Source organism: Staurois parvus, unplaced genomic scaffold, assembly GCF_062004578.1.
Source record: "Staurois parvus isolate SC_StPar_1 unplaced genomic scaffold, SC_StPar_1.0 ptg000145l, whole genome shotgun sequence".
Taxonomy (NCBI): Eukaryota; Metazoa; Chordata; class Amphibia; order Anura; family Ranidae; genus Staurois; species Staurois parvus.
The window spans coordinates 6,462,331-6,475,147 of record NW_028317941.1 but is presented as its reverse complement, the minus strand read 5'-3'; the positions used below and the strand labels follow the sequence as shown (position 1 = coordinate 6,475,147).

The window sequence follows — 12,817 nt, the reverse complement described above, 5'->3', positions numbered from 1 at the left end:
TAAACTATCCGCAGCTGTTGTCTCCATATTTCACAATGCAAAATTCTAGCAAATGTAAATAATGTGTAGGTCAGGTAAATAAAATATTTCAGAATCAAACCCACAGAAAACTTCACAGGATTGAAGGTTGATATTGGAAGCCCAACATTAGTCAAACTGACTAATGGCTTTGCGGAAGGCTGGAGAAGTGAAACCAATACAACTCTGTATTGTTGATGTACGGGGGGGGGGAGGACTGGACAGAGAGGCACTTACTGCCCAGGCCAACACAAATATGATTGCTCTATTCTTCTCACCCTCTAATAAGATACTGATGTTATACTGCAACTTTCTTCTTCAGCCAGCAGGGGAAGAGCTATAGGAAAGCAAGCCCATTGACTTCTATGCAAAGCATTCAGTAGATTGAGACGGCAGTCATATGATGGGACAAATAGACTCCTTACACTGCAGATCCCAATAGGCACTGTGCAGTAGGAGGAGTGGAGAGATGATTTTTATTAAACTGGCATTTGTTTTTTTAATTTTGGCATGGGGTTCTCCTCAAACTCATTACAAGACCTGAACGGCCTGGTAAGGATTGGGGGGTGACACCCCCACCCCCCACAAGCTGTTAGAAAAAAAAACATTTAAAGCCATCATTTATTGTTTACATTCTGCTGTCAACTGTCCACACTGCTCGTCTCAGGCTCGGATCTCTGCTGGTATGGTTTCCCACTGGCAGGTAAATACACAAACAGGAGGAGGGAGAGAGAGGCAGAACTTTTTAGGGCAGTTTAAAGGAGAATTACAGCCAACGCTCGGCTTTGGCTGTACTTTTCCTGTGGATCACAGTACATCTCAGTGCTTCAGTGAAAGCTGGGGAGGGGCAGAGAGCCAAAGACTGACAGTCCCCTCTCTGCTCGGAGCAGAGGGAGAGAACTGAGCGATCAGCTGTGTTTGACCACTCAGTTCTCACCCTTTGAACTGGCAGGAGACAAATGCAGCATCGGATCAATGCTGCATCCACCTAGGTAAGTATAATTTAAGCTCTTCCCATCCGCCCATAGAATATAGACAGTGGATGGGAAGTTTTGCCGATGCAGGCTAACGTAGCCCACATCGGTGGCTCCTGCGAGGCTCACAGAGCACGCATCCGGGAGCCTGGTAATTGGTATATTATGGGAAATTTTGCACTGGTATATCGCCCAGATGTAGCGGATCACATTTCTGTTGCGTTGGGGGATCACATGGTGTTTTACCATGTGATTGCTGTGTCCAGTCACAGCAATCGTATAGAAATCATAGCCAAGAGAAATCAAAGATTGCTTCTCGCTGCTCTCAATGTAAGAGCAGAGAGAAGCAATCCTGCAGTCTATGAGTGTACAGAAGCCTGTCAGGCTGCTTGTACACTCACAGACTGCAGTTCCAGCCACACCAGTGTTCCTGATCACTGCTCCCAGTGCCCTTGATCACTTCCCCAGGGTAGAGACAATAAACAATGCAGCCATCTCTGTCACCTGTTCCAGTGCACACAAAAACACCACCATACACCATACCAATGTACTGATCACCACCATACCAGTGTCCTGATCACTGCCATACTCCATACCAGTGCACTGACCACTGCCATACCCCATACAAACATCCTGATCACCACCATTTGCCATACTAGCACCCTGATCACCGCCATACCCCATACCAGAATCCTGATCACCTACATTTCCCATATAAGCATCCTGATCACCCCATAAGCCTTACCAGCATCCTGATCACCAGATACACTACACCAGCATCCTGATCACCACCATTCAGCATACCAACATCCTGATCAACCCACATGCCATACCAGCATTCTGATCACCCCCATACCCCATTCCAGCTTTCTGATTGCCATCATACCCCATACCAGCATCCTGATTACTGCCATACCCCATATCAGCATCCTGATCACCTCCACACCAGTGTACTGATCACCACCATACCTTATGCTAAAATTCTGATCACTGCTATACCCCATACCAATGTTCTGATTACTGCCATACTCCATACCAGCTTTCTGATCACCAGCATACCAGTGTCGTGATCACCCCCATACCAGCATCCTGATTACCGCCATACCTCATGCGAACATCCAGATCACCAGCATACCCCATGCCAGTGTCCTGACAAAGTGTGATAGTGCTGAAAAATGAAAAATGTCCGGGACTGGCAGGGGGTGGAAGTGACCAGACTTGAAATGGTTAAAAACATCCTAATCTCTTTTAATAAAAACAAGATCCAATTTGCCCATTCAAGAGGAAAACAGCCTCTCAGCAGGAGATGGAGCATGAGGTTGTCCAAGCAAAAACAAGTTAGAGGATAAAGATATTCAGGAAAGGAACTAAGATTTTACTAGGGGATAGTAGACTAAGGGATAAATCAGCAGTGGTGGGAAAACAGTATCTTAAAATGCCTGTATACAATTCTTAGATGACACAGAAATGAAGACAGGGTAGAAGACTAAAAGATAAGCAGGCATCAATGAAAAGTTAAGTGAAATACTTACAGTCTGGACAACACAGAAAATACACTACTTTCACAGAAAGGCAAGGAGCTAAGAATCTACCCAGATCCTCACTTGTTTATGCTGTTTGCCACTTTCCTGGGTTCAGTGAGCTTGCACTGGAGTCGTGTTTGAACAGTAATTAACTTTGTGTATACATCTTCATGTTTGATGTACCAGGAATCCTTGTGCTCATAACACTGGACATCTACGTTTCTGTTTAATGCATCTGATTTCTGGAATCCTGTATATTTGTGTCCCTGGCTGCATAACAGCCATAGGATTAATTCACTCCTCTCTATTTTCTAACTGGGCTGCAGTTTCAAAATGTTTCATTGCTTAAAACTGCCTGGCATAGAGAAATATATACAGTATATTGTATATTATACACAGTTTTTTTGCAATGCTTAGAATGGATATTGTTATTAAATGCTTTCTGTGACAGCATCATTAGATAAAAAGGGACTATGCCTTAAAGCAAAATCTGTGCCCACCCTAAAAAACTGCAAATTGAGCTCTAAGTACACAGCATGCTGCCCTATGTACACATTTGAAAGTGCTTTTTGCAAACTCCACCACTTTATTATTGTAGCACCATCCCCTTGGGGGCGCTAAGGATTTGGGTCCCCCTATAGTCCTGCATAGCCAGGCAATATGCATTTTCCACACAAGCTTGCATCCAGAGTCAGAAATCCATCCTTCGCTTAGTTTTAAGGTTTATCAAGGGGATTTAGAACTGGGATAGGGCAAGTGGGTATAGGGCGCCCAAGGAAATCGACAACTGAGGAAAAACTTCCTGGAACTATTCACCAGCTTTCTCTGCAGCACAGTCTCTGTTGGAGAGCTTGCCAGCATCTCCTTAGTGTACTAGACCCTAGATGAACTTCTCCTCTTCAGCCAGCAATCTGGAGGTATTGCTGAGCAGGGGGGTCTGATTCATGTCCCTTTAAATAGGTGATCAGTTCCAGGGTGCTAATCTGGTGCTATCTACCCATGGGATGTAGGTGTACTCACTCAGATCCTCTCCTGTGCAGCTTGTGGGTTGGCTGCTGCTACCAAGCCTATCAGCTGGGCTGCTCCTTCCCTGCCATGCAAGTGGTCCTTTCTTAGGGGGCCAGTGAGTTCCAAGCCTAGGCCTCTTGGCAGCCTCCTTCCTCAGCCTCTCATCTTCCTCTCTCCTTCTTCCACTGACTCCTCTCCCACACTCCACACTCCTGCCACTGAGTAGGCTCCAGCACTTTTAAGGGTATCCAGCCTTGCCAACCTCTTGTTGGGGATTAAATAGGACCCCTCAAGCATGTATCCAGCCACTCCTCAGATCCAGCCACTGCCTCTAAGGCCTTCCTCCAAAAGCCCTAGTGCAGGGATAAATTCCAGAGGGGCTGGCATACAGAGACTCTCAGGCGTGACCACAATTTGATCACTTTGTGGCTATTATACTTGGGCTGCTGCTCAGCCCCTATCTAACCAATGGAATACAGCTCCCCCTAGCTAAACTAGGAGGGTGCTACATTAGTAACAATAAATACAAGATGGCCAGTGCTATCTGCTTTATAATCACAGCTACTGTTTAATGCCTACTACACACGATGAGAAAATAGGATGAGTGGTCATTTGTGTTTTTTTGCATGCTACTCTCATATTGAATATGAGTGCTACTATGCGTATGAAAATTCTCATACGATCCAGTACAACTTCCAGTGTGCGTAGTGACATACCAGCGTGTAACCGAAAGTGATGTCAAAAACATTATAATAAAAAAATAATATATACAGGGTATATATCTTTATAGGAATATGTGCAGATTATGACCAAAATTGTGTAGCAATAAATTGCCATTCCATAATTGCAATTAAACATATTTATGTCCTGAAAACAATGTTTTTGTTCATGAACATTTTCATTGTAAACAAAGATTGTTTTCATTGCCCTTTTTCCTTCTTGGTTATTTTCATGTTGCCAATCATGCACGGTATTGGTCACTTGATTTGTTTTACTGACCAATATGCTACTGATTAAATGAAAATCATTTATTCTATTATTTTACAAGAAACATTTCGTGCTTGTCCCTTCAGATGATTTCACATGAACTGTCGTGATCGGCTTTCTATGTACTAACAAATAGATTATCGATTGAACACTCCATGTGTGTTTTTTTTTTCTGCCTGATTTTTTCGCCATGTGTACTAGGCATAACTGTACAGATCAATGAGCAAGAGAAATTGGAAATGGCTTCAACGTTTTCAAATATATGGGTCCCCTTAGCATACCTACCTACATACACTGTTTAATTAATGAATTTAGTAAAAAAAAAACAAGACATAAGCAGATGTAACCCAGTAGAGAAAAAACTAAATTTAAATGTGTAAATGTTGTGACTTGGTGCTGCCCCTTCCTTGACTTTTGGCACACAAGTGCCATTATGTTAAATACAACAATGGCTCATCTACTGGAAATGAGTGGGGCAAGCCTATATGCAGTCAACTGTATCTTGATCAATACTAATATGCAGAAAACTGTGAAAAATCAACAGTATGAAAGATAAGCATGCAGTCAGCCTTTAAAGGTAATTTTAACCAATTTAATTAAAAATCAAACACATTCTGGTAGACATCATGGTTATGAGAAATGGCATATGGCAGAAAAGTACTGCTGTAAATCTGGACACTTGCTGGCAGGATGCTACAATACAATCTAGAGGTATAAACACCTACAATTGTCTGTTAAAGTGGTTGTAAACCACAGACATAAAATATGAACAAAGGATATACCTCTATAGAGTGTACTTGTCTCAATTAAGAGCACTAAGTGTAATTTCTGTCTGCTGCTTCCTTCCTCTGCTATCAGCATGAGTCACTTCTGACAAGTTTTCCTGACACCAAGAGAAAAATTGTAACAGGGGAGGGACTTCCAGCAGATTGAAAGCCTCAGCTCTGTTCCTGTGAACTGCGTGGAGGGGATGTGTCTCTTTCTTGAAATCAGCTCTCAGAGCTCTCCTCACTGAGAACTGCAGAGTGTAATTTCAGCTCTCTGCCCCCTTTTTTTCTGAACTCTCAGACAAGCTTTTTAAATTGTGGACTTTGTATGTAGAAAAGAGATAGCTACAGATAACCAGGTACAACTTGTGTAGGACAATTTATTTAATCTCTGTGTATCATCTGAAGCCAGTCACTTCACTTGTAATATGTAAGGGTTTACAACCACTTTAAGCAATTGGTTAAGGATCATTGGCATTGACTATGATTGACTTCAGCAATGAACATTTCCAAAAAATTGAAAAAACAACAACAGTGCAATAGCTGTAGTGATTTGGAGCTAATTTGATTTCAAAATATCAGAATTGCAGCAAAGTGACTCTTTGCCTTATTATATATAAATAAATAAATTATATATAAATAAATAATTATATATAAATAAAAGTTTAGTTAAAAACATTACCTATTTTCTTTTTGTTATGTTTATGCAGATTTAAGACAGAGGTTAACTATGACACCCTGGAAGTAAGAGATGGAAAATCGTATTCATCGCCATTGATTGGGGTGTATGATGGCACACAGGTCCCACAGTTCCTGATCAGTACCAGCAACTTCCTTTATCTTCTCTTCACCACTGACAAGAGCCACTCTGATGTTGGATTTCAAATCCGCTATGAAAGTAAGCCACTACTTTGTATGCCTTATATGTGTTTGTATGTGAAAAAGCTTGCATCTTAGCAAGGCAGAGAATTTCTATGATTTCTGCTGAATTCAGGGCAGTACTATTGATTGATGTTGAAAAGAGCTGAGCGACTTGTATTTGATTAAACATAATTACCCCCACCCTGTGCACAGAATGAATATGCAGGCAGGTCTTACAGGAATTGTTCATTTGTGTATGTGAAAGCTCAGCAGGCAGGGCAGGGCACCCCTCAAATATTGAGAAATTGGCAGCATTGTGTTAGCTGTGCTGCTGCAAAGTGTTTGGAGAACTTAAATCTATTAGAAGCCGTTCCGCACTCTGCAGTCTGATCATCTTTATTGATTTTCTTTTACCATAACAACTGAAGTAATGACTTCTGGACAGGATTATTGAATAAAAAGCTGCTTTTATATCTTCTTAATTTGGATTCTTTCTCCCCTCTCTTGAATGAGAGCTGCCAAGAAACCTTTTCCCATAGTACTTTTTTCTTTCGCTCTGCAGGAGCATTTCTCTCTCTTATTTTTCCAATAAAGCAGTGATGGATGTTTTGCGTGGCTATATATTTCCAAATCAGATTTCATTCATTTTCATAAAGCTCAGGTCTATGCTGGTATATGTAAAAATTTTGAAATGCGCATTGTTTACGGTGCTATGGTTACCATTCAAACAATTTATGCCATAGCAAAGCATTTTGCCACATATTCACCCAAAGTGTTGACAGTTTACATAGCTCAGTCTGAAGCAGTGAGTCATTGGGGTTGATTTTTTAAAATTTGAGCGTGCAAAACCTGGTGCAGATCTGTATAGAAACCATTCATTCAATTAAGCTTTGACAAAACCATTTTCTGTCAAAGCTTAATTGAACAAGCTGAAATTAGAAGCTGATTGGTTTCTATGCAGAGCTGCACCAACTTTTGTACTCTCCAGTTTTTGTAAATCAACCCTTGTGTTTTGCATCAAAAATATAATGATTGTGTAGGGAGACCCACTTATGCCCAGGGGCGGACTGACAACTCATGGGGCACCCGGGCAATAGGGGATCATGGGGCTCCTGTGTCCTTGCCCAAACTCAAAATAGCCTATGAAAAAGGTACCAGGGTCATCTCATGGGGCCCCCTACTGACCCCAAGCCCTCGGGCAGTGGCTGAGTTTCCAAATGGTCAGTCCGCCCATGCTTATGCCTACTGACTATAGTGATAGAGTAACCTCAGGGGTGCGCTATACCCATTCACCAAACCCACAATGACCTAAAATTTCACTTTTTTTTATAACTCTAAAACGCATAATGTAGAAAATGAAAGAAAGTCATAAGGATGCCAGGTGTATAACCTAATAAGGCAATGTGGAGTTAGTGAAAAAATACAAATGATGGAACAGATATACAGCTGCAATCATTATAGGGAGATAACAACCAGACAGTCGTCAGCTGCTCTTGGTCAATTTATCTGTTTAAGTGGAGATGTGTATAGGGCAGGGTCAGCATCCTGGCCACATACACAACCCAAAGGCATGGATTGATACTGAGGGTTATTGTAATTGCTAAAATGCTCAACTGCCCATCAAAATCAAATAAATCACAGTACCCTTCCAGGCTACCACTACTTTGATAACAATTTTCAGGTTCGTTGGCACTTAAACTCTGGTTGGGGTAGGCTCTAGGCACAAGGAGGAGGACCAGAAAAAATAAGCAGCAACACAGTACATGAACAACATTGGGATATATTTTTATATTTCTAATATCACAAGAAATAAATCACTTCTTCTAGTAAGCGTGAAAGCTATGCATATATATACGGTTCTTTATGCATTTATCCTGGTCACTCATTTGTTGTATAAGGATTTATCATACTTCAGCTTTTTTTTTTATTTTAAGCTGAAAACAACTGACTGATTCTGATTTTGGTGTGTGTAAGAATTGAGTGGCCTTCATAGGCATCTGTCAAATTGATGCATATCCTGTCTTTGGGGAGAATTTTCCTCTAGGCTAAGGTGAGCCTGGTGCAATCAGTTTTATTGGACAGGGAATATATGCATACACAACAGGCTGTGGAATTAATCTGGGTCTAAACTATTTGCGGTTCAGTGATACATATCACTCTTACATTAATAAATGTGCACACATTCTTGTCTCATTCTCACAGCGGTAAAACTGCAATCAGACCACTGCCTCGATCCAGGAATCCCTGTTAACGGTCAACGACATGGCAATGATTTCTATGTGGGTGCCCTTGTGACTTTCAGCTGTGATCCAGGTTATACGCTCAGCGATGACCAGGCATTGGAGTGTGAGCCAAATTTTCAGTGGAGCAGAGCTCTGCCCAGCTGTGAAGGTATGACCTGATATAATATTTTTTCAGATAAAAGTGATTTCTTTTTTGGTGAATAATTCCATCCTGTGGATGATATTATAAGTAAAATTGCACTATAAAATGTTTTAATTAGCCTGATTAATGCAGGCATTGTCCGGACTTCTGCTTCTCTCATATTAACTTTCCAGAAGTAAATGGTGTTAACAACCCCCTCCTCCTCTCTACTTTATTTACATGACTTAAATTCAATCTGCATTAGATGAAATATGGTGAATGCTACTGCTGAACTAATTCTGAAAATGCTCATTTATTGGTCATTTTGCTGACCTGTTGCAATGCTTTCCAAGGCTCTGTTTGCACTTGTGTGATTTCAGGTGTAACTTGAATTGCACAGAATCACATGACAATGGAAATCACATTGTTTTCAACAGTGCTCATTCACATCAATGCAAGTCAGCATGGTGCAATTTTAAAAAAAGGTTCCTGTACTACTTTGATGCCATTCCAGCATGATTTTGGCCCCATAGAATATACAAACCTTAACCAAGGTTGCATCAAAGTTGCATCCATGTTTCACTACATATTCACACTGACAGTCAGATCAAAATGGAATTGCAGCAGTGTGAACCTAGCCTTTGTCACTAACCTGGAACAGGTACACAGATTAGGAAAGTTGAAAGAAAGTCAGGACTCCTTATTGGCATATGTATTCCAAGTTTGTGATTAAAGCATTGAACCAGATTGGCAAGAAAAGTATCAGCAATGGCAGTCTCCATGTCTTTGTCATGTCAAGAAAAACAAATAATTGTTTGATTTTACATATTAAGTCCCACCAAAGTCTGAATTTTGGTGTTGAATTTTGACTTTTAAAGATGATGAGAATAATATGGAGGTGTAGGATAATGTAGCCAGTTTTATTTATCTCAGTTACCCCAAACATTTCTTACAGGTAGAAACAATTTAGTTGACATTTTAAAATGTCAGATTTCTGTGATGTAAAAAAATGAGACAAAGATAAATAATTTCAGAACTTTTTCCACCTTTAATGTAACTTATATACTGTACAACTCAGTTGAACAACAAACTGAAATCTTTTAGGTAGAGGAAAGTAAAAATAAAAAAACTAAAATAATATGGTTGCATAAGTGAGTACACTCTTAAACTAATACTTTGTTGAAGCACCTTTTGATTTTATTACAGCACTCAGTCTTTTTGGGTATGAGTCTATCAGCATGGCACATCTTGACTTGGCAATATTTGCCCACTCTTCCTTGCAAAAACACTGCAAATTTGTCAGATTGCGAGGGCATCTCCTGTGGAGAGCCCTCTTCAGATCACCCCACAGATTTTCAATCGGATTCAAGTCTGGGCTCTGGCTGGGCCATTCCAAAACTTTAATCTTCTTCTGGTGAAACCATTCCTTTGTTAATTTGGATGTATGCTTTGGGTCATTGTCATGCTAAAAGATGAAGTTCCTCTTCATGTTCAGCTTTCTAGCAGAAGCCTGAAGGCTTTGTGCCAATATTGACTGACTGGTATTTGGAACTGTTCATAATTCCCTCTACCTTGACTAAGGCCCCAGTTCCAGCCGAAGAAAAACAGCCCCAAAGCATTCATGCTGCCACCACCATGCTTCACTGTGGGTATGGTGTTCTTTTAGTGATGTGCACTGTTGTTTTTGCGCCAAACATATCTTTTGGAATTATGACCACAAAGTTCAATCTTGGTTTCATCAGACCATAACACATTTTCCCACATGCTTTTGTAAGACTTCAGATGTGTTTTTGAAAAATTTAGCCGGGCTTGGATGTTTTTCTTTGTAAGAAAAGGCTTCCGTCTTGCCACTCTACCCCATAGCCCAGACTTATGAAGAATACAGGAGATTGTTGTCACATTTACCACACAGCTAGTACTTGCCAGATATTCCTGCAGCTCCTTTAATGTTGCTGTAGGCCTTTTGACAGCCTCTCAGACCAGTTTTCTTCTTGTCTTTTCATCAGTTTTGGAGGGACGTTCAGTTCTTGGTAATGACACTGTTGTGCCATATTTTCTCCAATTGATGATGACTGTCTTCACTGTGTTCCATGGTATATCTAATGCCTTGGAAATTCTTTTGTACTCTTCTCCTGACTGATACCTTTTAACAGTGAGATTCCTTTGATGCTTTGGAAGCCCTCTGTGGACCATGGCTTTTGCTCTAGGATGCGGCTAAGAAAATGTCAGGAAAGACCTACTAGAACAGCTGAACTTTATTTAGGGTTAATCAGAGGCTCTGTAAATGATAGCAGGTCTGTACTGACTCCTATTTAACATGATTTTGAATGTGATTGCCTAATTCTGATAAATCCCCAGTTATAATAGGGTATGCACACTTTTGAAACCACATTATTTTAGTTTTTTTATGTTTACTTCTCCCCCCCCCCCCCCACTAAAAGATTTCAGTTTGTTTTTCAGTTGAGTTGTACAGCTTATAGGTCACATTAAAGGTGGAAAAGGTTCTGAAATTATGTATGTATTAACAGGGGTATGCAGACTTTTTATAGCCACTGTATGTGTGTGTGTATCTATCTATATATATATATATATATATATATATATATATATATATATATATATATACATACTGCATTTGCCCATTTGAACCCATCAAAACAGACCCTATGTGTAACATTTTAATATCCATATCATATAGACACCTGTAGTAAAAGCACAGTGTCTTTCACTGCTAACAATTGCAACAAAAATAGTGTGTTCTAATTACTCATTTAAAGAGGAACTAGACTGCCTTTGAGCACCACAAACGGAAGTCGCTGTTTAATTAATTTTTAATATTCAAAGCAAACTCCCCCATCTATTCATGTCTCCATGCTTTCTTTTGTTGAGAAATCACTTTGAAAAACACCCCCTTAGCAGTTCTGGCAGTGGCTGTCTTAAGTAAGGGCAGATAATTCATGTAGCAATTTCTTCCTGGAATCTATCCTTAGCTCAGGAATACAGGCAGGAGGATGTGCTTAGCTGAAAAAGACCCTCCTCTAGATAAAAGAAAACCAAATGCCATGAAGACTACTGGGATGCATGACATCATTTCCTTGGCCTACGCTTGGAAACCAAGAAGTAACTGAAGAAATGTAATGAAATAATTTGAAACAAGTGATTATGAAATACCTTTCTATTTACAGATGCTAGCAGCATAGGGATTAGAAATAGTTCATGTTGATTTTAGTTTAGTTCCGCTTTAATTCACCTGCAAAATTTTCCAGCTTTTGTCAATATCTGTAATATTTTTACCAAGTAGGTTTATGCTTTAAAATGTTCCTTAAATTAGACTTATAAGCTAGTTTGGTATACTTTCTCATATCTATATATCTATATCCTGTTCCTGTATATAATACACTTGTGATAATTGCTACTATGGTTCAGAAATCATTGCCTACTCTAGTGGCATTCTTCAACTATAAAAGCTGACATTATGCTAATGGTGCTCACCAGTACTCAGATGCCACCTGGACCTATAAATCTGATTATAATACCTTGGAGAGCACAGTCAAACTGGAAGTAATAATAGCACAGAATGCAGATTAGTCATGGTAGGCCACGTAAAATTACAGAGCGGGGTCAGCGCCTGCTGAAGCGCACAGTGCGCACAAGTCGCCAACTGTCTCCAGAGTCAATAACTAAAGAACTCCAAACTTCGTATGGCCTTCAGGAGAACGGTACTTGCCTGACTACATTGAGCTAAGTGTAAAGTTTGTTGGAATGGGGATTATGGTGTGAGGTTGTTTTTCAGAGGTTGAGCTTGGCTGCTTTGTTCCAATGAAGGGAACTCTTAAGATGTCAGCATACCAAGACATTTTGAACAATTTCATGCTCCCAACTTTGTGGGAACAGTTTGGGAATGGCCCCTTCCTGTTCCAAAATGACTGTGCACCAGTGCACAAAGCAAGGTCCATAAAGACATGGATGAGCGAGTTTGGGGTGGAAGAACTTGACTGGCCTGCACAGAGTCCTGACCTCAACCCAACAGAACTCCTTTGGGATGAATTAGAATGGAGACTGTGTGCCAGGACTTCTCGTCCGACATCAGTGCCTGACCTCACAAATGCGCTTTCTGGAAGAATGGTCGAACATTCCCATAACTCCTAAACCTTGTTGTTATAGCTGCAAAGGGTGGGCCAACTCCATATTGGACCGGGAAGCTGTAATGTTCATGTGCATGTAAAGGCAGGCATCCCAATAGTTTTGGTAATTTAGTACATGCAACACTGTGCTGAGTGTAGCATGGATGCACTCATGTACTTGTAAGTTAGCA

The 12,817-nt window shown here is 40.5% G+C and overlaps 1 protein-coding gene across 3 annotated transcripts in view; it reads left to right on the top strand.

Annotated features, from left to right (window-relative positions):
- CSMD2 (CUB and Sushi multiple domains 2) overlaps window positions 1–12,817 on the top strand; it is a 1,275,366-nt gene that overhangs the window by 993,013 nt on the left and 269,536 nt on the right. For all 3 annotated transcript variants that reach the window (XM_089673879.1, XM_089673878.1, XM_089673880.1), the window contains 2 exons: window positions 5,988–6,175; window positions 8,341–8,529. In XM_089673879.1, the coding sequence (XP_089530005.1) occupies window positions 5,988–6,175; window positions 8,341–8,529 (377 nt within the window). The remainder of the gene's footprint in view (window positions 1–5,987; window positions 6,176–8,340; window positions 8,530–12,817) is intronic.